We start from the raw sequence: 24,339 nt of genomic DNA, 5'->3' as shown, positions 1-24,339 counted from the left end.
GGGGGAAACAGGGGATGGTCCTTCCCTCTGCTCAGTGCTGGGCCCAGCGCTGGGCTCCCCAGTACAGGAGGGTCACGGACAGACTGGAGAGAGCCCAGTGAGGGGCCACCGAGGGGCTGGAGGGGCTGGGGCTGCTCAGCCTGGAGCTGGGATGGGATGGGATGGGATGGGCTGGATGGAGTGGGATGGGGTGGGGTGGGGTGGGGTGGGGTGGGACGGGACGGGACGGGATGGGGTGGGGTGGGGTGGGGTGGGGTGGGATCCAGGTGTGGAAGCACCTGCCGGGATGGAGGGCAGAGGGAGCCGGGCTCTGCCTGGGGTGCCCAGAGACGGGACCAGAGGCCACGGGCACAAACTGCACCCCGGGCGGGTCCCTCTGAGCACGGGGACACGCTCCTTGGTGGGGGTGACACGGGCACAGGGAGGTGCTGGGGGCTCTGTCCCGGAGCCCCATGCCGTGGTCCTGGGCAGCGGCCGGTGCGGGGGGCTGGCCGGGGGGTCCCCAGCGGGGCTCGGCTCCACCGGCCGCGGGCGGGGCGGGGCCGCGGTGACCTCGGCGGGGGTCCCGGTCCGGCTGTCCCGGCCGCGGGCGGGGCGGGGCCGCGGGGGCCGCCGGGAGCCGCGTTCGGCCGCGTCCCGTCCCGGCAGCCCCCGCGAACCGGCCCGCCCGGCGCGGGGAGATGGCGGCGGCGGCGGCGGGCGCGGAGGAGCGGCGCGGAGCCTGGGGCGCGGCGGGCGCCGAGCGCGGCCCCGGCCCGCTGGGCTCGCTGCTCAGCCGGCTGCCCCTGGGCCCGGCCCCGCGGCGCCGAACCGCCAGCCAGTGCCAGCCCGAGCCGCCGCTGCTGCGCACCAGCAAGCGGACCATCTACACCGCCGGGCGGCCGCCCTGGTACAGCGAGACCGGCGCGCCCGTGGACGAGGCCTTCGTCATCGGTGAGCGGCGGGGCCGGGAGCGATGGAGCCGGGGAGGGGAGGGATGGAGCCGGGAATGGTGCCCGGGCCGGGATGGATGGAGCCGGGGAGGGGATGGGGCCGGGGAGGGGATGGGGCCGGGGCCGGGAAGGGGATGAAGCCCGGGGAGGGGATGGAGCCGGACCCCGGGGAGGGATGGAGCCCGGGCCAGGGAGGGATGGAGCTGGGGCCGGGGGAAGGGCCGGAGCCAGGGCCGGGCTGGGAAAGGGCCGGAGCCAGGGCCGGGCTAGGAACGTGAAGCCGAGGCTGGGCCATGGCCGCCGCGGTGCCACCACCCGCTCCCCCCAGGCCTGTGCGGCGGCAGCGCCTCTGGCAAGACGACAGTGGCGACACGGATCATCGAGGCGCTGGACGTGCCTTGGGTCGTGCTGCTCTCCATGGACTCCTTCTACAAGGTGAGGACGGGGTGGGGGCAGCGTGGTGCTGGCGGCGATGGGGGCCATGAGCTGGGGGGCTGGCACGGTGCTGAGCAGTGGCGGTGCCCGTGGGTTGGGGTCCGGTGTGGCGCTGAGCGGTGCCGGTGCCCACAGGTGCTGGACGAGGGGCAGCAGGCGCTGGCCGCCCGCAGCGACTACAACTTCGACCACCCTGACGCCTTCGACTTTGAGCTGCTCGTCAGCGTTCTCCGCAAGCTCAAGAAGGGCAAGAGCGTGAAGGTGCCGGTGTACGACTTCACCACGCACAGCCGCCGCCGCGAGTGGGTGGGTGCCGCAGGGGAGCCGGGCCGGGCGCCGGGCGGGCTGGACGCTGTGGGGACAGCCCCTGGCAAGGGACAGGGGGGACACACTCGTGGGGCAGGAGCAGGGAGTGTGGGCGCTGTGGGGCCTAGCGGGGCAAAGGGAGGGAGGGGCTGGGGGCCATTGGGTGTGGGGGTAACTCTGGGGGAATTGGGGGTGTGGGGATGGGGAGGGAACACGGGGACATGGGGATGGACGTGGAAGCAGGGGGCAGTGCGGGGTTTGGGGACAGGCTGCAGAGTGGAGGAGGAGCACGGGGAGACGCGGGCTGGGGGAGGGCGCTGGGCAGACATTTGGGGTTCTGGAGCAAAACTCAGGGTTCTGGGTCGGTGCCGGGCTGGGGTGCCAAGTGCAGGGTGAGGGTTAAGGGCCCTTAAAGGTTGGGTGAGGTAGGACGGTTATGGGGAGTCCCACCCATGGGGGGCTGTGCGTGCCAAGCATTGGCGTTGCTGCAGTGTGTGCGAGGCGGGCAGGACGAGTTCTGCTCTTATCTGCCCGCAGAAAACGGTGTATGGAGCCAATGTCATCGTGTTTGAAGGGATACTGGCTTTTGCAAACAAGGAGTTGCTGAAGGTATTGCTGCCTGATGCGGCCAGTGGCCCATCTCGGCGCATGGCGTGGGAGGAGGTGCATGGAGCTGCGCTGTGGGTGGTGAGGACACTGTCCTGGCCCAGCCCTCGCCACTGCTGGGGGCTGCGGAGGGGAGGTCACCTGCTGCTTGCTGGCAGAGCACCTCGGTGTCAGAGGATTCGGGGTCAGCACTGGATGCCATCGCTGCAACGGTCAGAGCTGGCTGGACTGTGGGCGTGGGGAGTGAGGTGGGGCTGCCGAGGGGGTGCTCACCCCTCCCAGTTTTCCAGCTCCTGGACATGAAAGTGTTTGTGGACACGGACTCCGACATCCGGCTGGTGCGGCGGCTGCAACGCGACATCATGGAGCGTGGGCGTGACATCGTGGGCGTCATCAAGCAGTACCAGAAGTTTGTGAAGCCGGCCTTCGAGCAGTACATCGAGCCCACCGTGCAGGTGGCCGACATCGTGGTGCCCCGAGGTGAGGCTGCGCCGGGTTTGCCGCGCCTGATTTGAGCATTGGGAGCGGGTGTCCTGGGACGGGCTCGGCTCGGCACGTGTCTGACCCGGCTTCTCCGCTCTCGCTCAGGTGGGGAGAACTCGGTGGCCCTGGACCTCATCGTGCAGCACGTGCACAGCCAGCTGGAGAAGGTGAGAGGGGCTGGCTGGCTGCTGCTGGCCGGGTGAGGAGGAGGAGGGTTCTGTGCGCGGAGGGGAGGGTGCAGCTGCTTGCAGCCCCGTGCTCCTGGGGCACCCCGAGGGTCTCATTGTCACCTCTATCTTTACAAAAAGCCTCAGCGCAGCTCTCGGGGCAGGCAGAGCCATGACACGGGGTGTGGGGAAACGGGGACGAGTCTGGGCGCAGTGCCCGCCCCTGCAGTGACGCCTGGCCTTGTTCTCCTGCTGTCCCCTCGGTCCCACTCAGCTCTCCCGATCCCAACTGTCCCCACCCCGCTCGCTGCTGGCTGCCCCCCAGCAGCCCACCCTGGCTGCGCCCAGCCATGGTTTAGCCCCAAGAGAAGGGGTGGGAGCTGGCCGGGGTTGCCGGTGGCTGTGCCAGGCCGGTGCAGTGACTGCGTGTCCTCTCTTTCCCCTTGTGCTGCGCGGGATGACTCTGCTCTGCCGCCCAGCGTGAGATCACCGTCAGGTACGTGGGGACGTGCCGGTGCAGAGGGGCCAGTGCCGGGCTTGGCGGGGCTGCCAGCACCCGCTCCTGCCCGCATCCTGCCAGCACCCACTTCTCCCCAAGTCCTGCTTCTCTGTCCCTGTCAGCCAGAGCTTTGCAGGGACACCTCGGTGTAGTTTCTCCTCCTTGGCTGCTGTGGTGGCTGCTCCTCCATGCAGCTCCTTGGGGGTTGTCTCGCCATGCCCTGTCCCACCGCAGCTCGTGTGACTGGCTCCCTGCGCTGCTCCTGTCCCTTTCTGAGCACAGTTACTGCCCTGAATGTGGAGTCCCTCAGGCTGCTCCTTTCTGTGGGAGCAGTGCCCTGGACAGCCCAGCCTCCATTCTTGGGAACACTATGCAAGCAGCCCCGCTGGGACAGTCCTCATGCCCCAGTGTGACCCAGTAGCCCAGTCCCAGGGCACATAGCCGGATCTTCCCTGTGCAGAGCTGCTGCTCCTGGTGCTGGCAGCAGCTGGTGTGTGCAGGGGCTGTTGCGGTTTGTGGTCGGGGGAGGTTTGCCCCAGTTTCACAGAGTGCTCCTGCTTTGGGATCTCATACCTGGTACCAGACGTGGGGCATTCCCAGGGACTGGGGCGGGAAGGCCAGGCGCTTTCTGGTGTCCAGCCCATGCAGTGGGTTCTCCAGGAGGAGGTCAGGGGACACATCCTGCTCTGGGGGGTCCAGCGTGGTGGCTCTGTGGCCATGTGCTGTGCTGCTCTGACTGCTGCTTCCTCGTTGCAGGGCAGCTCTGGCCTCTGCCCACCAAGGGCAGCCGCTGCCAAAGACACTGAGTGTGCTGGAGAACACGCCGCAGGTGCGAGGCATGCACACCATCATCAGGTGGGTCCCGGCCTCCCTCGGGGTTTCTTCTGTGTCCCTCACAGAGGGGCTGGTTTGTAGGACTGTGCTACAAATCCCAGTGTGGGTTTTCCCTACTCTGCCTTTAGGGCTTCAGGCGCAGGTGTTTCCTCAGAGCAGAACTGCTCTGGCCTACAGATGCTTTTTTGGTGACAAGACCTTGGCACATCTGCCCCAGCATGACTTTTGAGCCACAGGAAGGCTTTCTTCACGATGAGAAGAGGCTGTTTAGCCTCTCCGAGCTGGAGCACAGCCCAGGAGCTGGTGGCACGGGGTGAGGTGGCCTTGCTGTCCCCCTCCCGAGGCTCTTGGCTTTACAGCCAGCTGGCAGGAGGGATCAAGGCTGCTGCATCCTGGCTTTGCCGCTCACTTTGTCTTTTCATTCCCAGCAGTGCTTCCTTTTTCCCGGTGACAGCAGTGTTAGCGTAGGGTCAACTTTGGAGGAGATTTGACAACATCCCTCCAGTGTCTTCTTGCTCCAGTGCTTTGGCAGCAGCTTCTTCACGGCCTGAGCAGATTTCTTGTTGTTTGCTCACAAAGGAGCAGTTTTCCCTTACTGGGGTCATGCAGGGGGAGAAGAATGTGAGTCTTTGTGCACAACCTGCCCCGTCTGAGCCATCCTGTTACCTGCGGCTGCTCCCGTTCCCTCGGCAGAACCAGCACCGTGACGCTGCCGTACGCGGCTCTCGGGGGAACGTGAGCTGGATCCATCTTCCTCCTTGAAGTCTGCGTCCCTTTGCTGGCCAGGAATAGCCTGTTGTGCCTTCGTCTTTATACCACAAGCATCCAATAACCTTAATCTGCTTAGACTTAGGAGTTTGTTCCGGGGGCGGGAGGGGATGACCCCGCGCAGGCTGTGCCGGAGCCCAGCGGTGCCGCTGAGCTGGGTCGCTGTAAGGACGCTGCGCGTCCCGCGCCGGCACAAGTGGCAGGGCTGGGGAGGGCGGACTTTGCCTCTTCCAGATGGTAAACGAAAAATACCACATTTATGAGGGGGTGTTGACTTGGCCTGTCAGCCACCCCCTCAAATCCTGCCACAGCCCGGGAAAGCACGGGAACTGCAGCAGCGCTGTCACCGACGTCTCTGAGCTGAGGAGCTCTCCCAGTAGAAAGTTTCTGTGTTTGGTGACAGCAAGGCAGCTGGTATTTCTGGTGCCTGTAGGTGATACTTGACAGCGCCCGTGATTTCGGTGTGGTGTGGAATTGTTAATGCTCCTCATGTGTGACCCTCTGGGCTTCCTCTGCTCCAGAGACGCTGCTCCCTGCCTGGGGGGATAAAATACACGCCCTTTGCCAAGCTTCCTGCAGCCCCGTACGTGAAGTTACTGTGTCCTGGCAAATCTGATCTCTCATCTTCATCCCTTGCGGAGGGCTGTGTTCCCCCCAGCACTGCCTTTCGGGTGCCCTGGCACACCAAACCTTGTGGCTGTGCCAGAGCAATGAGCCAGCTTCCCGCCCCGCTTCCCTCTGTCCGTCCTGCCGTTCCCAGCGCAGCCTGTCACCCTCACTTGCCAACGGTGTTTCCCTGTTGCTTAATACACTGGAGGCTCCTCCGCGCTCCAGCCGTCTGTCCGCGAGGGCCCTGCTGGAACATGACGTTGTGGCAGCAGATGAGCATCTCGCTGAGTGTAGTCGTGGCAGATCCAGACTTGGCATCTCGGGGAGAAGTGGTTTCCAGAGGGATTTTCTGTTATTGCGGAGAGGCGGAAACTGAAAAATAGTCCTGCACTAGAGCGGCTGAATGATTTTATTCATAGTCAGCCTGAGGATGGGCAGGCTAATAAGGGTATGGATCATATCTTCCAACTTACAAGATGCTTTGGTATCAGGTATAGATCTCCAGAGTCAGTAGGAGCAGATCACGGAATCACAGAATGTCAGGGATTGGAAGGGACCTCGAAAGCTCATCCAGTGCAATCTCCCCGCCGGAGCAGGAACACCCAGATGAGGTTACACAGAAGGTGTCCAGGCGGGTTGGAATGTCTGCAGAGGAGACTCCACAACCTCCCTGGGCAGCCTGGGCCAGGCTCTGGCACCCTCACTGGGAAGAAGTTTCTTCTCATATTGAAGTGGAACCTCCTGTGTTCCAGTTTGCACCCATTGCCCCTTGTCCTATCACTGGTTGTCACCCAGAAGAGCCTGGCTCCATCCTCCTGACACTCCCCCTTTCCATATTGATCCCCATGAATGAGGTCACCCCTCAGTCTCCTCTTCTCCAGCTCAGAGCCCCAGCTCCTCAGCCTTTCCTCACACAGGAGATGCTCCACTCCCTTCAGCATCTTCGTGGCTGCGCTGGACTCTCTCCAGCAGTTCCCTGTCCTGCTGGAACTGAGGGGCCCAGAACTGGACACAATATTCCAGATGCGGCCTCACCAGGGCAGAGCAGAGGGGCAGGAGAACCTCTCTGACCTACTGACCACCCCCTTCTAATCCCCCCAGGTCCCATTGGCCTTCCCGGCCACAAGGGCCCAGTGCTGGCTCATGGTCACCCTGCTGTCCCCAGGACCCCCAGCTCCCTTTCCCCTACACTGCTCTCTAATAGGTCATTCCCCAACCTATACTGGAATCTGGGGTTGTTCCTGCCCAGATGTAAGACTCTACACTTGCCCTTGTTATATTTCATTAAATTTCTCCCCGCCCAACTCTCCAGCCTGTCCAGGTCTCTGGATGGCAGCACAGCCTCCCAGTGTCAGCCACTCCTCCCGGTTTGGTGCCAACAGCAAACTGGCTGATAGTACACTCAATTCCCTCATCCAAGTCGTTGATAAATATATTGAACAATACTGGTCCCAGAACTGACCCCTGAGGCACTCCACTAGATACAGGCCTCCAACTGGACTCTGCCCCATTGACCACGACTCTCTGGCTTCTCTCCTTCAGCCAGTTTGCAGTCCACCTCACTACCCGATCATCCAGTCCACACTTCTTCAGTTTAGCTGTGAGGATGCTGTGGGAGACGGTGTCAAATGCTTTGCTGAAGTCAAGCATGTGCCAGGGAGGGTCAGCTGGACATGAGGAAAAGGTTCTTCACCCAGAGGTGCTGGACACTGGAACAGGCTCCCCAGGGAGGTGTCACGGCCCCAACCTGACAGTGTTCAAGAAGAGACTGGACAACGTCCTCAGACACACGGGGTGACCTGTGGGGTGTCCTGTGCAGGGACAGGAGTTGGACTCGATGATCCTGTAGGTCCTTCGCACTCAGGACATTCTGTCATTATGTGCCACATGTCAGGACCCTGCAGCACCCAAACAGCCCTTCCTGCCTGCAACAGCCCTGAGGCACCTTGGGCTCCCTTTGCGGCAGGGGACAGCAGTTCCTTTCCACTGCTGGCTCTGGGTACCCACCCGCTGGGGGAAGGTCGTGGGCCGTCCCCTGGGCCACCCGCCTCTCCTGGCGACTCAGCTCTGGCTGAGCCATTGGACTTTGTGCTCTGGCAGGACGTGTCGTGTGGCTGTTGGTGCCTCAGCCAGGGGCAGAGCGACGTGTTCCCTGTAGGCAGGGACATTGTCAGCCCAGGGGCCACGGTTCAGACATGAAACCTGTCCGAGCTCAAGTGTCCCGGGGTCTGAAAGCGATGGCTGCTTCCAGCTGTGGGTGCTGTGTCCGCGAGCTGAGCCGACACCGTGTTCCGGCTCCAGCCCGACGCGTGCTGGTCCCTGCCGGGCCACCCCATAGTTTCCTGCCATTGTCCCCTGCCCAGTGTCGGGGACAGCGAGGTGCTGGCAGCGGCTGCTGCAGCTCTGCCGTGCCCAGTGCCGGGGTCCCGGCTCGGCGGTGTGCACAGTGGGGGCGCGAGCCCTCGGGCTGGGCCGGGGCCATGCAGGAGGGTCCGAGCCCTCGCCGTGACAGGGGTTGAGTGGGCCCGTCCCCTCTGGACCGCTCTGCCAGCTGAAGAGACAGGAGGATGCTCGACGCGGGGACACGGCTGGAACAATCCTGTGCTCTGGGCACCGTGGGGAGGGTCCTCAGCTGCTGCAGGGCGGTGAGGGCTGCCCTGCTGTGCAGCCCCCCCCTTCCCTTTGCATTGCTTGCTTGTCCCCTGGGTGAGAAGTTCCTAGGCATCTTCACCCCCTGCACAAAAAGGGAGGCACTCTGGGGCCTTCGGTGCAGGGACCGAGGATGTTCCTCCATCCCCAGGATGGCTACAGGGGAACCTGCCCCTGCGGCAGCACCCATGGGCCCGTCCCCCCCGGTGACCGATGGCCGGTCTGGCAGAGCAGCCCCGGGGCTGACGGCTGGTGCGCGGCTTGTCACCGGTGTCACTGCGAGAGGCCACTCGTGACGCCGGGCTGCGCGCCTGGAGCTCAGCCCTGGCTTCCCCGAGCCGTGGGGGAGCATGAGGGTGAATCCCACCTGTGGGGGAATCCCACCCGCGGGGGAGCATGGGGGTGAATCCCACCCCTGGCAGAGTGTGTGGGTGAATCCCACCCGTGGGTGAATCCCCCCGTGGGTGAGTGTGCATGCTGACAGCCCACGCTGAAGAGCTCATCAGCCGGGCGCCTGCTTCTTCCAGACCAGAACTGATTTTCTGACTTCTCCAGGGGTTCCCCGCTGTCCCCAGGCTTGCTGGAGATGTCCCCGTTAGCCGGGTGTTCTGCTCGCTGCAGAGCTCGCGGGCGCGAGCTGCCCGGCTCTGGCTGCACAAATATCTCGGGATAGTATTGACTGTTTATCCTTCTCCCGAGCGCTGTTGCCGGGGCTGTCTGTCATCGTGGCGTGATGTGAGAAGTGGCAGATGATATCCTAAAATACAGAGTAAAAATATTCAGTATCCTTCTGCCTCTTCTGGACTCTTGCCAGTCCCACCTCTTCCATTTGGCAACTGGCAAATGTCTGTAGGGTTCCTTTGTTCCTTACGCTCTCCGGAAAACACCGAGGGTATGCGCAGGCCACACTGCTTCAGACACTGGTCACAGGCAAGAAAACAGATTTCTGCCCCGTCTTGTTAAGCACAGTCCTTCGGTGTCCGGCTGCATCCTGGTTATTGCTTGGCCAGGCAGCCAGAAGCTTGTTCTTGATGGTTGTCCGGTAAAATGGCACTTAAATTACAACGCGCTGCTTATTCTTTTGCCAAAGCAGCCACAGATTGCGCGGGGTATAGTGAGACATTGGTGAATTCATTGGTGATAACACCAGGTATTTCAGACTCTGCCTGGTTCCTGGCAGTAGTTTGTTTCTACCTCGGTACATAAACAGAGAGGAGGTGAGAACATGTGAGATGTTTTCCGTTACGGGTGTCAGGTCGCCCAGCTGCTCTTGGCCGTGGTGCGGTCTGGTCTCTTCCACCTCGCGGTGCTGCCGGAGCTGGTAGTCTGTCCCACCGGGGTCTGTCCCACCGTGTCGGTGTCTGTCCGGCCATGCCGGGGTCTGTCCTGGGTGTGCTCACATTCCTCCCCATGCTCCCCTGATGGGGCCCATGCAAAACGCTGCTCACTCCTGAGTTGCTGTTGCCCCAAGAACCGATGGTGCTGCCTGACATTGTGCCGCTCCCGCCCCCGTTCTGCTCCGGGCTCTTTCCGTGCAGTCAGCAGTTACATCCTAAACCTCCAGCCCTGCAAATCTTCCCGCAGAGGTTCAGCGGTGATTAGCGGTGGTGCTCAGGGCGAGGACGCGGGGCCTCCGTGCTCGCTTCTCTCTGCTCAGGGTCAGGCTGCGCTTCTCCGCAGGCTGTGGATGTTTTGCTCACCCCTCCTTTTTGCAGCCGGCTTTATTCACTTTGCCAGCCTGCAGAGGCAGCTCTGAACTGTCCTGTGTCCCCAGGAGGATGGAGCAGCCTCGCATGGCACCCTTTCACTATCCCATCCCAGTGACCTGCTGCAGGCTTCGTGTCCCCCTTGCAGGGGACCCCAACGCATTTCTTGACCATGTGGTCCCTTCTAGGCAACGCCCCAGCTCTGTGTTGCACTAATGATCAGTAATTGTTCACACAGGCTGCTCCGTCCATGCCGGGCGGTCTCTGGAGCCCCGTTTGCAGGGTGGCGCGGGGGCTCTGCTCTCGTCTCACACGTGTCCTCCCTCAACAGGAACAAGGACACGACCAGGGACGAATTCATCTTCTACTCCAAGCGCCTGATGAGGCTGTTGATTGAACACGCCCTCTCCTTCCTGCCGCTGAAGGTGAGTGACCGCACCTCGGGTACGGCCCCGTGCCCCCCCCCGGCCCCGGGACAGGCAGGGCCTGGTCCATCCGCCCCCCTTCACCTCCCCTTTCTGCAGTCGGTCACAGTGGAGACGCCGCAGGGGACAACGTATGAAGGGAAGCGGTTCCACAGGCAGAGGGTGAGATGTTGTGCTGGTCCCTTTCTCCCCACAAGCACGTGGCTGCCCCATCTCAGGCTGCACGGCGTGGGAAAACCCGGTGGCTCCCGGGGTCTGTCCCTGTGCAGACGAGCTGCTCGGCGGGGCTTGTTCCCCCTCCCGCGGCACAAGGGCAAACGCCGCCAGGCCTTGCCCCAGAGAGGCAAACGTGTCCCCATCCCTTCCCCAGATCACAGGCGTGTCCATCCTGCGCGCAGGGGAGACCATGGAGCAGGCGCTCACGGCCGTGTGCAAGGACATCCGCCTGGGCAAGATCCTCATCCAGACCAACCTGGACACGGGGGAGCCCGAGGTGAGCGGCCCCTCCTGCCCCAGCACGGAGCTCCGGGAGCCACGCGATGGGTGACCAGCTCTCCTTCCCTCCGCAGCTCCACTACCTGCGCCTGCCCAAGGAGATCAGCGAGGACTACGTCATCCTCATGGACAGCACCGTGTCCACCGGCGCCGCGGCCATGATGGCCGTACGCGTGCTGCTGGTGAGGGCGGGGGGCTGCGGGCACCGGGGCGGGGGTATGCGGCTCTGCCGGCACTGGCCGGGCTCTCACGGCTCAGCATCCTGCAGGACCACGACGTGCAGGAGGACAGGATCTTCCTCCTGTCGCTGCTGATGGCGGAGATGGGGGTGCATTCCGTGGCCTATGCCTTTCCCCGCGTCCGCATCATCACCACCGCCGTGGACAAGAGGATCAATGAGGAGTTCCACATCATCCCGGGCATCGGTGAGGGCGGACGAGGGCACCCGCTGGGCCACCAGCCCCTCACCCCGGGGTGCCCCCCGGCCATGCTGGGGGGGAACCACAGTGGGGCCGGCGCTGCCATCGCCTCACTCTGTCCCCTCATCCTACAGGTAACTTTGGGGACAGATACTTTGGCACTGACGGCCCCTCAGCCTGGTGTGAGAGCGATGGCATGGACTGCTGAGCTGGCTGGCCACGGAGCCGCCCGCCGGGCTGGCCCTGGGGCCGGCCCCTGCCCCCAGGAGGGGCTCCCCGTGCCTGCCCCCCGGCACGGTCCTGCCTGCAGGATGAGCCCCTTGCTGCCACCCTCTGCCTCACAGGAACAGCCACCGGCGGGGCCATCGTCCCCTCCAAGGAGGGATGGCAGCCTACCGGAGTGGGGGGTGTTCTCGCCCCCCGAGACCCCTCTCTGCACCCCAGCTGGCTGTGCCTGCGGGATGGGGGGGTTGGTCTCCCCGAGGCATGTGCCTGAGGGGCCGGTCACCCTCGTCCCTGGGGAGGAGGGGACGGGGTCCTGTGCCCTCGACGCTTCCTGCGGGCCCTGGCTGGGGGGCCAGGCAGGCTCCCTTGCTGGAATCTGTATTTATTTGTATTTATTTTGAGCAGCTGCCCACCTGGCTCTCCGGCGGGGCAGCCCAGCTACTTGAAAAACATCAGGGATTGGGGATCTCCTCAAGGAACCACCTTGTCCCCACCGATCTGACACTCCATCCCCTCCCTGTCCGCATGGGGGCCCCGAGCAGGCTCCGGGCTGGCACAGGGAGGGCAGGGGCTGCCTTGGACCGCCCCCCGTGCCGGCAGGGGGGTTTGATATTCAAACGTTCTCCCGCTGCTGTCCCAGCCCTGCGGGGGCCATCCCCAGTGCCCAGCATCCCTGGGGGGGTGAGGGGGCCGGGGCTGCCCCCCCACTGCTGCCCCTGTTGCTCAGGTTCTTTGAAGGGGCAGCAGCAGCTTCGCCTCCCGCTCGGGGAACGGGAGCAGCAGCGGCTCCGGAGCGGGTGGGGGTCCAGGGCCTGGCCCGTGCCCCCCCTTGCTGGCTGCAGAGGATCCGCTGCCCCGTCCCCGCTGCCCCCGCTGCCTTGTTTTGTACCCAATAAAGGAGCAGCGTGAGCCCGGGCTGCTGCCTCTGGTTGGGGGCATGGATGGGGGGGACACTGCACACCTGTGGGGGTGTCACCTTGCGCTGAGGGTGTCACTGTGTGGGAGTGGTAAGCATGACACTTCATACTGGGGGTGTGTGCTGGGGGTTGTCACCATGTGCCAGGGGGTGTGATGGGGATGTCAGCACAGACTGGGGGTGCTGGGCTGTGTGCTGGGGGTGTCACCGTACATATGGTGGTGTTTGCTGGGGTGTCACTGTGTGCGGGGTTGTGTGATAGGGGTGTCACCATGTGCGTGTGGGAGTGGTATGGGTGATGCTTCATGCTGGGGGTGTCACCGTGTACCGTTCAGGGTGCGTGGTTGGGATGTCGCCATGTGGGGGAGGGTGTCCCCGTGCCGGGGGTGTCCCCGTGCCGGGGGTGTCCCTGTGCCGGGGGTGTCACCGTACCGGGGGTGTCCCCGTGCTGGGGGTGTCCCTGTGCCATGCTGTCCCCGTGCCGGGGTGTCCCCGTACCAGGGCTGTCCCTGTGCCGGGCTGTCCCTGTGCTGCTGTCCCCGTGTGGCACTGTGACACCGCTGCCACCGCGTCCGGTGCCGCGGGGGGGCCGTTCGTGCGGGCGCGTGCGCAGAGCGGCGGGCAGGGCCGGGCTGTGCCGGGCCGAGCTGTGCCGGGCCGGGCTGTGCCGGGCCGGGCTGTGCTGTGCCGGGCCGGCCTGTGCTGGGCCGGGCCGGGGCGGTCGGTGCCGTCGGTGCTGCAGGGCCGGGCCGGGGCGGTCGGTGCCGTCGGTGCCGCCGTCCCGGGGCGCGGGCGCCATGGCGGAGGCCGGGAAGCCGCAGCGGAAGCTGTCCCGGGTCGGGGAGAGCCTGTACCGCGTCCTGGGGCTGCAGAAGGGCAGCTCCCCCGAGGAGATCAAGAAGGCCTATCGGTGCGGAGGGGCGCGGGGCCGGGGCGGGGGGCGGCACGGCCGGGGCGGGGGGCGCCGAGCGGCCCGTCCCACGGCCCGTGTCCCGCAGGAAGCTGGCGCTCCGGTACCACCCGGACAAGAACCCCGATGACCCGGAGGCGGCCGAGCGCTTCAAGGAGATCAACAGCGCCCACGCCACGCTGAGCGACCAGGAGAAGCGCCGGCTCTACGACCAGTACGGCTCGCTGGGGCTCTACGTGGCCGAGCAGTTCGGGGACGACGCCGTCAAGCACTATTTCCTCCTGTCCAAGTGGTGGTTCCGGGTGAGCTGAGCCCTGCCCGGGCATTGCGGGGGCTGCGGGGCGGGGGTCCGGCCGGCTGGGACTCAGCGGGCTCACCGGGGCCGCCGTGCCGTCCCCGCAGGCCCTGGCTCTGTGCTGCGGTGCCCTCACCTGCTGCTGCTGCTGCTGCTGCTGCTGCTTCTGCTGCGGGGCGTGCGGCCCGCCCAAGGAGGACGAGCCCTACAAGTACGTCGACCCCAAGGACCTGGAGGCGCAGATGCGCGCGGAGGACAGCGGTGAGTCGGGATGAGGCCACCTGGCTTTGTGTGGGGCTCCCACCGTCTTGTCTTGCGTGGGGTTGAAGCTCTGGCTGAGGGCTCAGACCTGACTTAGCTGCATCTGTTGCTTAACAGCCAGCCCTCGGTGCTTCCCATCCCGACTGGGGCTGGTGGAGGGAACCACCGCGCAGACCATGGGGATACCTTCTCCTTCCTCGTTTTCCCTTGGGCAAGGGCTCCCTGAAGCCCCTGCAAGAGTCTATGACCGAGAGACACTTGGGCCCGTGCCCTCTGGGGCATGGATTATGTGACAGCAGCGTGCTCCAGGCTGGCTTCATTCCCTGGGTACTGGCCATACTACTGCCTGTGGGGACTGCCACTGGGTGGCTTTTCACAGAATCACAGAATTTTAGGGATTGGAAGGGACCTCAAAAGATCATCAGGTTTCTGGGTGGGGGGACACACTGCTGCATGGCTGTGCGCTGGCAAGAGGTTTGGGAGCTTTGGTCTGGGGGAGCCTTCATGGGGTGTTGGGATGTGCCAGATCCCTGCTCGTCGGCATGGTGGGACAGGACTGAGCCGCTCACCTGCAGCTCTTCTTTTGCAGATCCACCCATTGTGGCGCAGCCTCCGCCAGCCGGCGCGGAGCCCTTGCCGTCTGCCAGCGCCAGGACCGATGCCTGAGGCTGGCCTCAGTCCCTGCGGCTCCCTCAGGTCACTGGGCAGGGATCCTCCTTTGGGACTGTCACTTTCCGGGACCCCCGTCATGCCGCCCATGGTGGCTCTCCAGCCTCAGGGTGGCTAGAATCTCAGGTTAATTTGGCCAGCATCACTGCAGAGGCTCTTCTGCCTCTGCTCGAGCAGCTCCAGGGCGATGCCCTTGTCCCCCAGCACTGGTGGTGGGGGTGGCCTGAACCCCCCACTGCTGCGCCCCGTCCCCAGTGCCAGGCCCGCTGCTGTGCCCCCGCGTGGCACCAGCAGCCAGCCCGAGCAGGGACCTCTCTGGGCCAAGCTCCACGTCTCCCGAGAGGGAGCCGAGCGTTTCCAAGACCGTTAGCACTGTAACCTCCGGGGCTGGGCTGAGCCCGCTGCCCGCCCTCACGGGGATCCTCCTGATGGGTGCTGGGTGCCAAACACTACTCATGGGATGGGGGTGACACCTGCTGTGCCCCATCCCTCTCTGCCCTGCCACGGCCCTGGGGCACTGGCTGCACCCCACACTCACTGCTGGCAGGTTTCCTGCAGGGCTGCGCCCAGGACAGGCACTTTCCTTGGGTTTGTATAGGTTTTATGGGCACCATTAAAGGATGAGAGGAGGGGAGCGCGTTTCTGTGTGGTCTCTGTCTCAGCAGGGGCTGTCCAAACACTCCGCAGCCTGTGCCTCGTGCTGCCCTGTGCTGGGGGCTGTGGCTGTGGGTCCTGTGCGGGTGGTGGGCTGAGTGGAATGTGGAGTAGAGAATCACAGAATCATTTCAGTTGGAAGAGACTCTCAGGATCATCCAGTCCAACCATAACCTAACCAACTCTAGCACTAACTCATGTCCCTGAAAACCTCATCTCCATCTGTCCAACCCCTCCAGGGATGGTGACTCCAGCACTGCCCTGGGCAGCCTGTTCCAATGCCCCACAGCCCTTTGGGGAAGAAATTGTTCCCCAGATCCAACCTCAACCTCCCCTGGCGCAACTTGAGGCCGTTTCCTCTGGTCCTGGTGCTTGTTCCTGGGGAGCAGAGCCCGACCCCCCCTGGCTCCAAGCTCCTTTCAGGCAGGTCAGAGATCAGGTCTCCCCTCAGCTCCTGTTCTCCAGCTGAACCCCCAGCTCCCTCAGCCGCTCCTCATAAGACCTGTGCTCCAGTGGGGCCTCACTCACACCCCGCACCAGTGGGTTGTGACTGGTCAGGGGTTGCTTCCTCGAAGAGGTGAACATCACTCTGTCTCCTATCACGTTCCTGGGACAGTGCTGGCTCCCACGGGGCTGTGCTTCCCCCCATCACTACCACAGTGCATGGGGCAGCAGCAGCCTGGCTGAGCACCCTGGTCCTGCTGGGGTGTCTGCAGGGCCTGTCCCTGCTCCTGCTGCTGACGTGCTGTGCAGCCCTGTCCTTGTCGCTCTGCTCTGTGCACTGCACCCGCAGGGAGCAGCTCGCCTGGCCCTGGGGCTCTTCCCGCGCTGTGTGCTGGCTGATGGCGCGGTGTGATGGTCCTGCTGTGATGTGCTGCCCCTGAGCCCTGCTCCCCGCTCAGCCACACTGTCTGCCTCCTGCCCTGCTCTCTCGGGAGATGTGGCAGGGTTGGATGGTGCCACCGCCTCGCAGGGGGCAGAGGCACAAAGGGGACGCAGTGATCCCTTGGCCCTTCCGTCCCGCTGCCCCAGGCAGCAGCCTTTGTTTGCAGCTGCACAGGCTCTGTCTCACTCCCTAAATATAGCCAGAGTGTCGGGGTGAGCGGCAGGATGGGGATGTTCCTGGCACTGTCCCTCCCGGGCACCCTTCCACGCTGCTGTTTGGGGGGCTGGCGCTGGACGGGGTCCGTGGAGCCTGGGTGACCCTGGCCTGTGCCTGCTGCCTGCGGGAGAGCCCGGCAGCTCTGCCCTGCCAGGCCTTGCTCCATCCCGGCTCTGCAGACCCCGCACCCACCTGCCCCGGCCACCCAGGGTCCGGTGGGATGGGGTCCCAGCCCCTCATCCTCCCCAGGCAGGAGGTGGCGGAGGAGCCCTGTGGAGCCCCGGGAGCAGCGCTGCTCGTCCCGGGGGAACGGGGCTCTGCCCAGGCCGAGGGCTCAGGGGTGGTTTGGGATGGGATGGGCACGAGGAGAAGGTCCCCCGGTGGGGGTGGTGCGTGCCTCAGCCCCTCCTGCCCCGGCCGCCTCCTGAGCCCACTTGGGCTGCTGGTCCCGGGGATCAGCCAGTCCCCAGGGGTCAACTGGTCCCAGGGGTTCAGCCAGTCCCACGGGGTCGGCCAGCCTCCGGGGGTCAGCCAGGCTCGGGGGGTCAGCCGGTTCCGGGGGGTCAGCTGGTCTTAAGGGGTCAGCCAGTCCCGGGGGTCAGCGAAGCCGGGTCGTGGGGCCGGGGGCGCCGGTGGGGCCCCGCTGAGCGCGGCACCGTGACTCAGTGTCACCCGACGCCGCCGACAGCTGCGGCGGCCCCGGCGGGGCGGGGGCGGCTAAAATTAGCGCGGCGCTCAGCGGGGCCGAGGCCGGGGCCGGGGCAGAGCGGGCACCGGGCGGCCGGGGCCGGAGCCGGAGCGGGGCCGTGCTGGGCAGAGCCGGGCCGGGCCGGGCCGGGACCGCGGCGATGAACTTCGCGGTGGGGCTGAAGCCGCTGCTGGCGGAGGCGCGGAGCATGGAGAGCCTGGAGAAGCAGCTCATCTGCCCCATCTGCCTGGAGATGTTCACCAAGCCCGTGGTCATCCTGCCCTGCCAGCACAACCTCTGCCGCAAGTGCGCCAACGACGTCTTCCAGGTGCGTCCGGACCAGCCCCCGGCCGGCGGGGGGGCTGGAGCCGGTCCCGGCCCCAGGACGAGCCGCCGAGACCCCGAGACGAGCCGCTCCCGGCCGGTGGGGACTGCCCGGTTGCGTCGAGCGGGGGGGGTCGTGTCCGTGTCCGTGTCCGTGTCCGTGCCCGCACGGGGGATACGGGGCACACGGCCGGGGCGGGGAGGGCCCCGCGGGGTGTCGGTCCCGGCGGCAGAGCCCTGGAGGGGGCTCCTGGGGGGCTGCGGGGGTTCCGCGGCCGTGACCCGCCGCCCCCCCAGGCCTCCAACCCGCTGTGGCAGTCGCGGGGCTCCAGCGCGGTCCCGTCGGGCGGCCGGTTCCGCTGCCCGTCGTGCCGCCACGAGGTGGTGCTGGACCGGCACGGGGTGTACGGGCTGCAGCGGAACCTGCTGGTGGAGAACATCATCGACATCTACAAGCAGGAGTCGGCCAGGTGCGGGGACCCCACGGGGGCGCCGGGGAGCCCACAGGGGAGCGAGCCCCGGGGGTGACAGGGATCCCACGACGGGGAAGGGGAGGGGGGCTGCAGGCGCAGAGCTGGGGCGGGGGCCCACCTGGAGCATGGGGGTAACAGGGACCACGCAGGGCTGGGGGTGTCCCAGGGGTCAGGGGTGTCCCAGGAGGACGGGGGTGTCCCTGGGGACTACAGTGTCTCTGGGGCCAGGAGTGTCCCTGAGGCCAGGGGTGTCTCTGGGGTCAAGGGTGTCCCTGGGGGACCGCAGGTGTTGCTGGGGCCAGGGGTGACCCTAGGGGGCTAGATCCACCAGTGGACAGCGCTGCCCGGCCCCCCCACAGGCCCCTGCACGCCAAGGCCGAGCAGCACCTCATGTGCGAGGAGCACGAGGACGAGCGGATCAACATCTACTGCCTGCGCTGCGAGGCGCCCACCTGCTCCCTCTGCAAGGTCTTCGGGGCGCACAAGGACTGCGAAGTCGCGCCGCTGCCCGCCGTCTACCAGCGCCAGAAGGTGGGTGGCCTTGGGGGGGCTGGCAGGGGCCGCCCACCCAACTGGCCCTCACACCCATCCCATCCCCTCCCAGAGCGAGCTCAGTGATGGCATCGCCATGCTGGTGGCGGGGAACGACCGCATCCAGGCCATCATCACGCAGATGGAGGAGATCTGCCACACCATTGAGGTGGGGGCCAGGGGTTGTCCCTGGGGACTGCGTAGAGCCCCGGGGCCACGTGCCTGTGGTGGGGACACAGCAGGACCGTGGCAGCCCCTGAGCCCGGTGGTCCTGCAGGACAACGGCCGGCGGCAGAAGCAGCACCTGGGGCTGCGCTTCGACTCACTGTACAGCATCCTGGAGGAGCGGAAAAAGGAGCTGCTGCAGAGCATCGCACGGGAGCAGGAGGAGAAGGTGCAGCACGTGCGGGGCCTCATTCGCCAGTACGGAGACCACCTGGAGGCCTCCTCCAAGCTGGTGGAGTCAGCCATCCAGGCCATGGAAGAGCCCCAGATGGCAGTGTACCTGCAGGTCTGTGCTGGTGGGGGCCACGGGGGTGCAGGGCTCAGGACTCTCTGGGGAAATGGGGCTGTCCCCAGGCTGTCATGGGGCACCAAGGGAGGGGCAGGTCCCTCCGGGGGTCTGTGACAGCCCCAGGGCTGTGTGGTGGGGCCGTGGGTCCCTCTGAGGGCTGGGGCTGCCCCTCAGGGCTGGGGGAGGAGACTGTGGTCACTTCGAAGGATGTGGAGCTGCCCCCGGGTTGTGCTGTGATGAGGGTGATGTCTGGTTGATGAGGTCTCAGGTCCCATTGCTCCAGGGTGACATTGACCTTCCCCACTTTCCTCCACAGCACTCCAAGGAGCTACTGAAAAAGTGAGTGGGACCAGGGGGCAGAGGGCTGGGACATGGGGGGCAGAGGGCTGGGGGCGCAGGAGCCACGTGGGTGCTGGACCCTGGCAGCTCCCGGGGGGGGTCTGCCTGCCCGCAGGATCATGGACATGTCCAAGGTGACGATGAGCAGCCGCCCAGAGCCTGGCTACGAGAACATGGACCACTTCTCCATCAACGTGGACTATGTGGCCGAGATGCTGAGGACGATCGAGTTCCAGACAGGTGCGGCACTGGGACAAGTGCTGTTGTGCCCTGGGGGGTGCCAGGCCCGCTCGGGGTGCCCGGCCCTCGCACGGGCAGAGCCCCACCACTACTTCATGCCTGCATGGATGTGCGTCCCCTTGTGCACAGGAATGGGACATGTGGCCCCGCGTCCGCTGCCCAGGGACCCTGTGGGCTCAGGCCTGCCCCATGTCCCCTCTGGCTCACGTCCTGCTGTGTCACATGTGCCCCCACCCTGCGGGGTGTCCCCAGGCTGCCCACGCTGGGGAGGGAGAGCCCTGGCTGACCTGTCCCCTGGTCCGCAGAGCCGCTGGGCGAGGATGACGGGGACGGACCCGGGGACGGCAGTGAGGCCGCGGGAGATGAGGACCGGCTGGACAGCCTGGAGGCACCCGAAGCTGTGGAAGGTGAGACCCACCGTGCCGTGCCATGCCGTGCTGTGCTGTGCCATGCCGTGCTGTGCTGTGCCTTGCCATGCCGGGCCATGCTGTGCCATGCTCTGCCATGCTGTGCCATGCTCTGCCATGCTGTGCCTGGCTGCTGTGCTTGTCCCCAGGGCTTCAATTGCAGCACAGGGCACAGGGGCTGCCATGCCCATGGTGGGGGCATGCTGTGCCGTGGCCAGCCCTGTGTGGCTGTGCCATGGTCGGCCTGTGGCTGCACAGGTCCTGCAGCATGCCGGGGTGTCCCTGTCTCCAGCTTGTCACTTGCTTTCCCCCTGCAGATGTGGGGACGAGGCAGAAGCCAGCGAGCTCCCCCCATGGTGAGACCCTCAGCAGGATGGGGGATATGGGGCTGGGGCCAGGCCATGGGGCAGAGGAGGCAACTCCTGGGGACAGATGGGGGAGTGGATGGGGATGTTTGGGGAGTCACACCTCGGAGCACCCAGGCCCTCCCTGTCCCCCAGCCTGCAGGGCCTGGGGGGGTCTGCGCCACACGGTGCTGAGGCCACTTTCCCACACAGGTCAGCACTGAGCCGGCGCCGTGGGGCAGCATTGGACCCCTGCCTCATCGCTGTCCTTGGCACCCCCAGCGAGCCTCTGCCCCTGTGATTCCCCAAACACCGGATCTGCTTCTGTTGGACATTAAACCCTGTGTGAGGATGTCATCTCCAGTGTAGTGTGTGGGCTGGGGTGGGCATGGGGGCTGCCCCACCACAGCTCTGTGCCCATTCCATGTGGTCCAGCTGAGGTGCAGGCCCAGCCCCCCCACCCCAGCAGTGCCCCGGACCCCCCGTGAGTGGTGGGTCCCCAGGGAGCCTTGGTGCAGCTCAGCTCTGGCAGCCAGGGCAGCATCCCTGCCTGCATCCCTGCCTGCATCCCTGCCTGCACCTGCCCCCCAAGCCCCGCCAGCCCCCCTGCGGTGCTGGACACTGTCTGGGCAGCACTGTCCCCTGGGCACACCGAGCAAACAGTGCTGGATGAGCTGGCTGAGTACACAGCCGGGAGCCGCCATCGGCGCCGTGTCGGGGCCTGCGCCCCCCACCCCGCTGGCCGAGCCCCCCGGGAGCGCCGTGGCAGTGCCAGCTGCGTCACCCGCCTCGTCCCGCGCCACCGTGGCGTCAGGGCTGATGCAGCAGATGATGCACATGGTGAGGGGCTCCTCGTGGGGCCAAGGCTGGGGGTGTGCAGGTCCCCTGGGGTGTCCCCAGCTGCCACCTCTGCTGTCCCTGCTGAGGGGCAGCAAGGGCCCCCCAGTACCCAGAAGACCCGAGCACCCTGCACCCAGCTGGCCGGGGTCTGGGGTGCAGGACGGGCCCACAGGGGCACCAGCATGTGGTAGGTCCTGGTGATCCCAAAGCCGGGCCAGCAGCTGGGCCTCAGCAGGGTGTCCAGGAGGCTGGGGGTGCCCCAGCAGCCAAGGAGCCCCCCGTGCCTGGGCTGTGCCAGCAGGACCCTTCCCCTGCTGCCGGCTGGTTCCTGGCTCAGTCTGGGTCCCCGGGAGCAGACAGGCAGGGACACCTGGCCAGGCAAGGGACACAGTGGGGACAGGAGCTGGGGGAGAGGAGACCCCACAGCTGCCTTACGGCGTGTGGGGATGTGGGGCCGGCCTCCCGTGCAGGGTACAGGGACAGTGTAGGAGCTGGTGACACAAGTTGCAGCAAAGGAAATTCCCATCAAGTACGAGGAAAAACTCCTCCCAGGAGCAGGGCACCCATTAAAAAGGGGCTGGGGGGGCCACAGCAGCTCCCCAGTGTGACCCTGCCTGGGGAGGGAGGGGGGACAAGAGGGACCAGTGCATCAGCTGAGCCCACCACGGTGTGGCACCGCAGGTGCCAGGGATCAGGACATGGCACCCATGGGACACAGCGCCATATGTCCCCCGCAGGGGACATGGCCCAGCGCTGGTCCCTCCCCATGGCCCCATGCTGGGCTCGCTGTGTCTGTGGGTCGGGCTCTGACTGCTCAGGCTGGGCTTTGCCTTAGTCCTTGTAATGTCCCCACTGGAGGCAGCTCTGCCCTCCAGCAGAGTGACTGGTCTCTGCGGATTTGGTGGTATCTGTGAGCTTGAGGATTTGGTGTTATCTGTGATCGTGAGCGAGTGCCACCCCAGTGCCCCGACAGCAGGTGACCCCAGCGCGGTGCCCTGCGGCGCTCGCTGGCCACCTGCCCCCAGCACAGCACTGCACCCACCCGTGTCCACCGGCCAGACCCCACGGCCCAACACGGGGACATGTGCTCAGCCCTGGTTGGGGACAGGCTAAGGGACATCGCTGCTCTCCCGTGTCCCTGAGCCAATGCTGCTGGGTGGGGATGGACCCTGTGGCCCAGCCTGGCTGCTCCCAGTCATCGTCGGCTCCTTCACGTGCCAGAAATGCACCCTGGAAGGGCTCGCGTGGTGCCTGGGGTCCGAGGTGAGGCTGGGTGGCCTCTTCATCTCTGCCCCTGCCCTTTGGGGCCATTTGAGGGTGCAACATTTGCCCTTCTCCACGACTCAGGGACGTTCCCCTCCCTCCATCATGTTCCAGAGATGATGATGAGCGGCTCACAGGGACCTCAGCAGCCTCTGGGCACCCTTGGCCACCACTCTTGGGGGCTGAGGTGTCTCAGGAGAGCCCCAGCTTGGTTCCCCTCTATTTTGAGTAGTTTTCTTCCTTGAGTCCCATCTCCACACGCTGGCCACCTGTCCCTGCCATCCCCAGCCCCAGCCTGTCCCTTGGGCAGCCCCTGACCACACGGGGTGGGGTGGACGCTCCCCTTGACCTCATACACCCCAGCCGATCTCTGGCCGCCTGACATCCTCCATGCACACCCAGACAAGGTTTGAAAATTCCTCCTTTGTTTGTCCTTCCACGCGGTCATGTCCCTTCTCTCCCTGTGCTGGATCCCCACCATGGGTTCCCAATGTCTCCAGGCCACCCCCCAAGTACATCTGTGTCTCTCCCAGTCCTGGTAGGCAGCTCTGCCTTCCATCCCTGCAGTGCCCCTGGGCTCTGGGGACCCATCTGGAGCAGAACCTGCTGAGGGATGTGAAGGGCAACAGCTACAAACAGCTCTGGTGACACCGAGCTGGGGAGGAGGCAGCACTGTGCTCTCCCAGTGGAGGAGCCAGTGGCACCGCGGGCTGTGCAGGGGAGCACTGGTAGTGTGGGGAGGTTGTGCCCGCAGAGCCCGGGTCGAAGGCAAGTGTAGAGTCTTACACCTGGGCAGGAACAACCCCAGGTTCCAGTATAAGTTGGGGAACAACCTATTGGAGAGCAGTGTAAGGGAAAGGGACCTGGGGGTCCTGGGGACAGCAGGGTGACCATGAGCCAGCACTGGGCCCTTGTGGCCAGGAAGGGCAATGGGATGTGGGGGGGATTAGAAGGGGGGTGGTCAGTAGGTCAGAGAGGTTCTCCTGCCCCTCTGCTCTGCCCTGGTGAGACCTCATCTGGAATATTGTGTCCAGTTCTGGGCCCCTCAGTTCCAGAAGGACAGGGAACTGCTGGAGAGAGTCCAGCGCAGCCACCAAGATGCTGAAGGGAGTGGAGCATCTCCCGGGTGAGGAAAGGCTGAGGAGCTGGGGCTCTGAGCTGGAGAAGAGGAGACTGAGGGGTGACTCATTCATGGTTATCAATATGGAAAGGGGGAGTGTCAGGAGGATGGAGCCAGGCTCTTCTGGGTGACAGCCAGTGATAGGACAAGGGGCGATGAGTACAAACTGGGACACAAGAGGTTCCATTTAAATTTGAGAAGAAACTTCTTCCCGGTGAGGGTGCCAGAGCCTGGCCCAGGCTGCCCAGGGAGGTTGTGGAGTCTCCTTCTCTGCAGACATTCCAACCTGCCTGGACACCTTCCTGTGTAACCTCATCCGGGTGTTCCTGCTCCGGCGGGGGGATTGCACTGGATGAGCTTTCGAGGTCCCTTCCAACCCCTGACATTCTGTGATTCTGTGTGATTCTGTGAGGATGTGCCCCTGCTGGAGTCCAGGGAAGGGTCACAGCCATGACGAAGGAGCTGGAGCATCTGCCGCATGAGGGGAACTGGGTCTGCTCAGCCTGGAGCAGAGACAGCTCGGGGGGGTCTGGAGCCGTGTGTGTATGTGTCTGATGGGAGGGAAGGCAGACAGAGCCTGGCTCTTCCCAGTGCTGCCCAGTGACAGCACCAGAGACAATGAGCACAAACTGAAACAGAGGAGATTCCACTGAAACTTTTTTCCAAAGTCTTTTTTTGTTTCAGTTTGGATTTGTGTTCTGTTATTTTCTCAAAGAAACCCCATACTTTTTTTACAGTGATGCTGATCAAACAGGTTGCCTTGGGAAGCTGTGGCCCCCCACTCAGGAAGGCATCCAGACACACCGAGGGGGGGACCGGCCTCTGGAGCTCCCCCAGTCCCAGCTCAGGCAGGGCCAGCTGGAGCAGGTTGTCCAGGTCTGTGTCCAGTCT

At 65.0% G+C, this 24,339-nt stretch overlaps 3 protein-coding genes across 3 annotated transcripts; all 3 read left to right on the top strand.

Annotated features, from left to right (window-relative positions):
• Positions 1 to 535: 535 nt before the first annotated feature.
• Positions 536 to 12,461, top strand: LOC135987004 (uridine-cytidine kinase-like 1). The gene is made up of 14 exons (XM_065631624.1): positions 536 to 933; positions 1,261 to 1,367; positions 1,503 to 1,673; positions 2,211 to 2,282; positions 2,570 to 2,759; positions 2,868 to 2,929; positions 3,409 to 3,425; positions 4,185 to 4,283; positions 10,326 to 10,419; positions 10,519 to 10,581; positions 10,790 to 10,912; positions 10,989 to 11,096; positions 11,183 to 11,339; positions 11,468 to 12,461. The coding sequence occupies exons 1-14, from the start codon at positions 681 to 683 to the stop codon at positions 11,539 to 11,541; spliced, it is 1,590 nt and encodes a 529-aa protein (XP_065487696.1). The 5' UTR covers positions 536 to 680; the 3' UTR covers positions 11,542 to 12,461.
• A 644-nt stretch (positions 12,462 to 13,105) lies between these two features.
• Positions 13,106 to 15,236, top strand: DNAJC5G (DnaJ heat shock protein family (Hsp40) member C5 gamma). The gene is made up of 4 exons (XM_065631737.1): positions 13,106 to 13,384; positions 13,473 to 13,686; positions 13,787 to 13,940; positions 14,530 to 15,236. Exons 1-4 carry the CDS (start codon positions 13,272 to 13,274, stop codon positions 14,604 to 14,606), a joined length of 558 nt encoding a protein of 185 aa, XP_065487809.1. The 5' UTR covers positions 13,106 to 13,271; the 3' UTR covers positions 14,607 to 15,236.
• A 1,861-nt stretch (positions 15,237 to 17,097) lies between these two features.
• Positions 17,098 to 20,577, top strand: TRIM54 (tripartite motif containing 54). The gene is made up of 10 exons (XM_065632415.1): positions 17,098 to 17,381; positions 17,675 to 17,847; positions 18,210 to 18,381; positions 18,455 to 18,550; positions 18,659 to 18,892; positions 19,212 to 19,234; positions 19,350 to 19,474; positions 19,780 to 19,881; positions 20,199 to 20,237; positions 20,439 to 20,577. The coding sequence occupies exons 1-10, from the start codon at positions 17,214 to 17,216 to the stop codon at positions 20,447 to 20,449; spliced, it is 1,143 nt and encodes a 380-aa protein (XP_065488487.1). The 5' UTR covers positions 17,098 to 17,213; the 3' UTR covers positions 20,450 to 20,577.
• Positions 20,578 to 24,339: the final 3,762 nt, after the last annotated feature.

This window comes from Caloenas nicobarica, chromosome 3 (genome assembly GCF_036013445.1).
Source record: "Caloenas nicobarica isolate bCalNic1 chromosome 3, bCalNic1.hap1, whole genome shotgun sequence".
NCBI lineage: Eukaryota > Metazoa > Chordata > Aves > Columbiformes > Columbidae > Caloenas > Caloenas nicobarica.
Note: the sequence above shows the minus strand (reverse complement) of the source record. Positions and strands in the feature narration are given on the sequence as shown.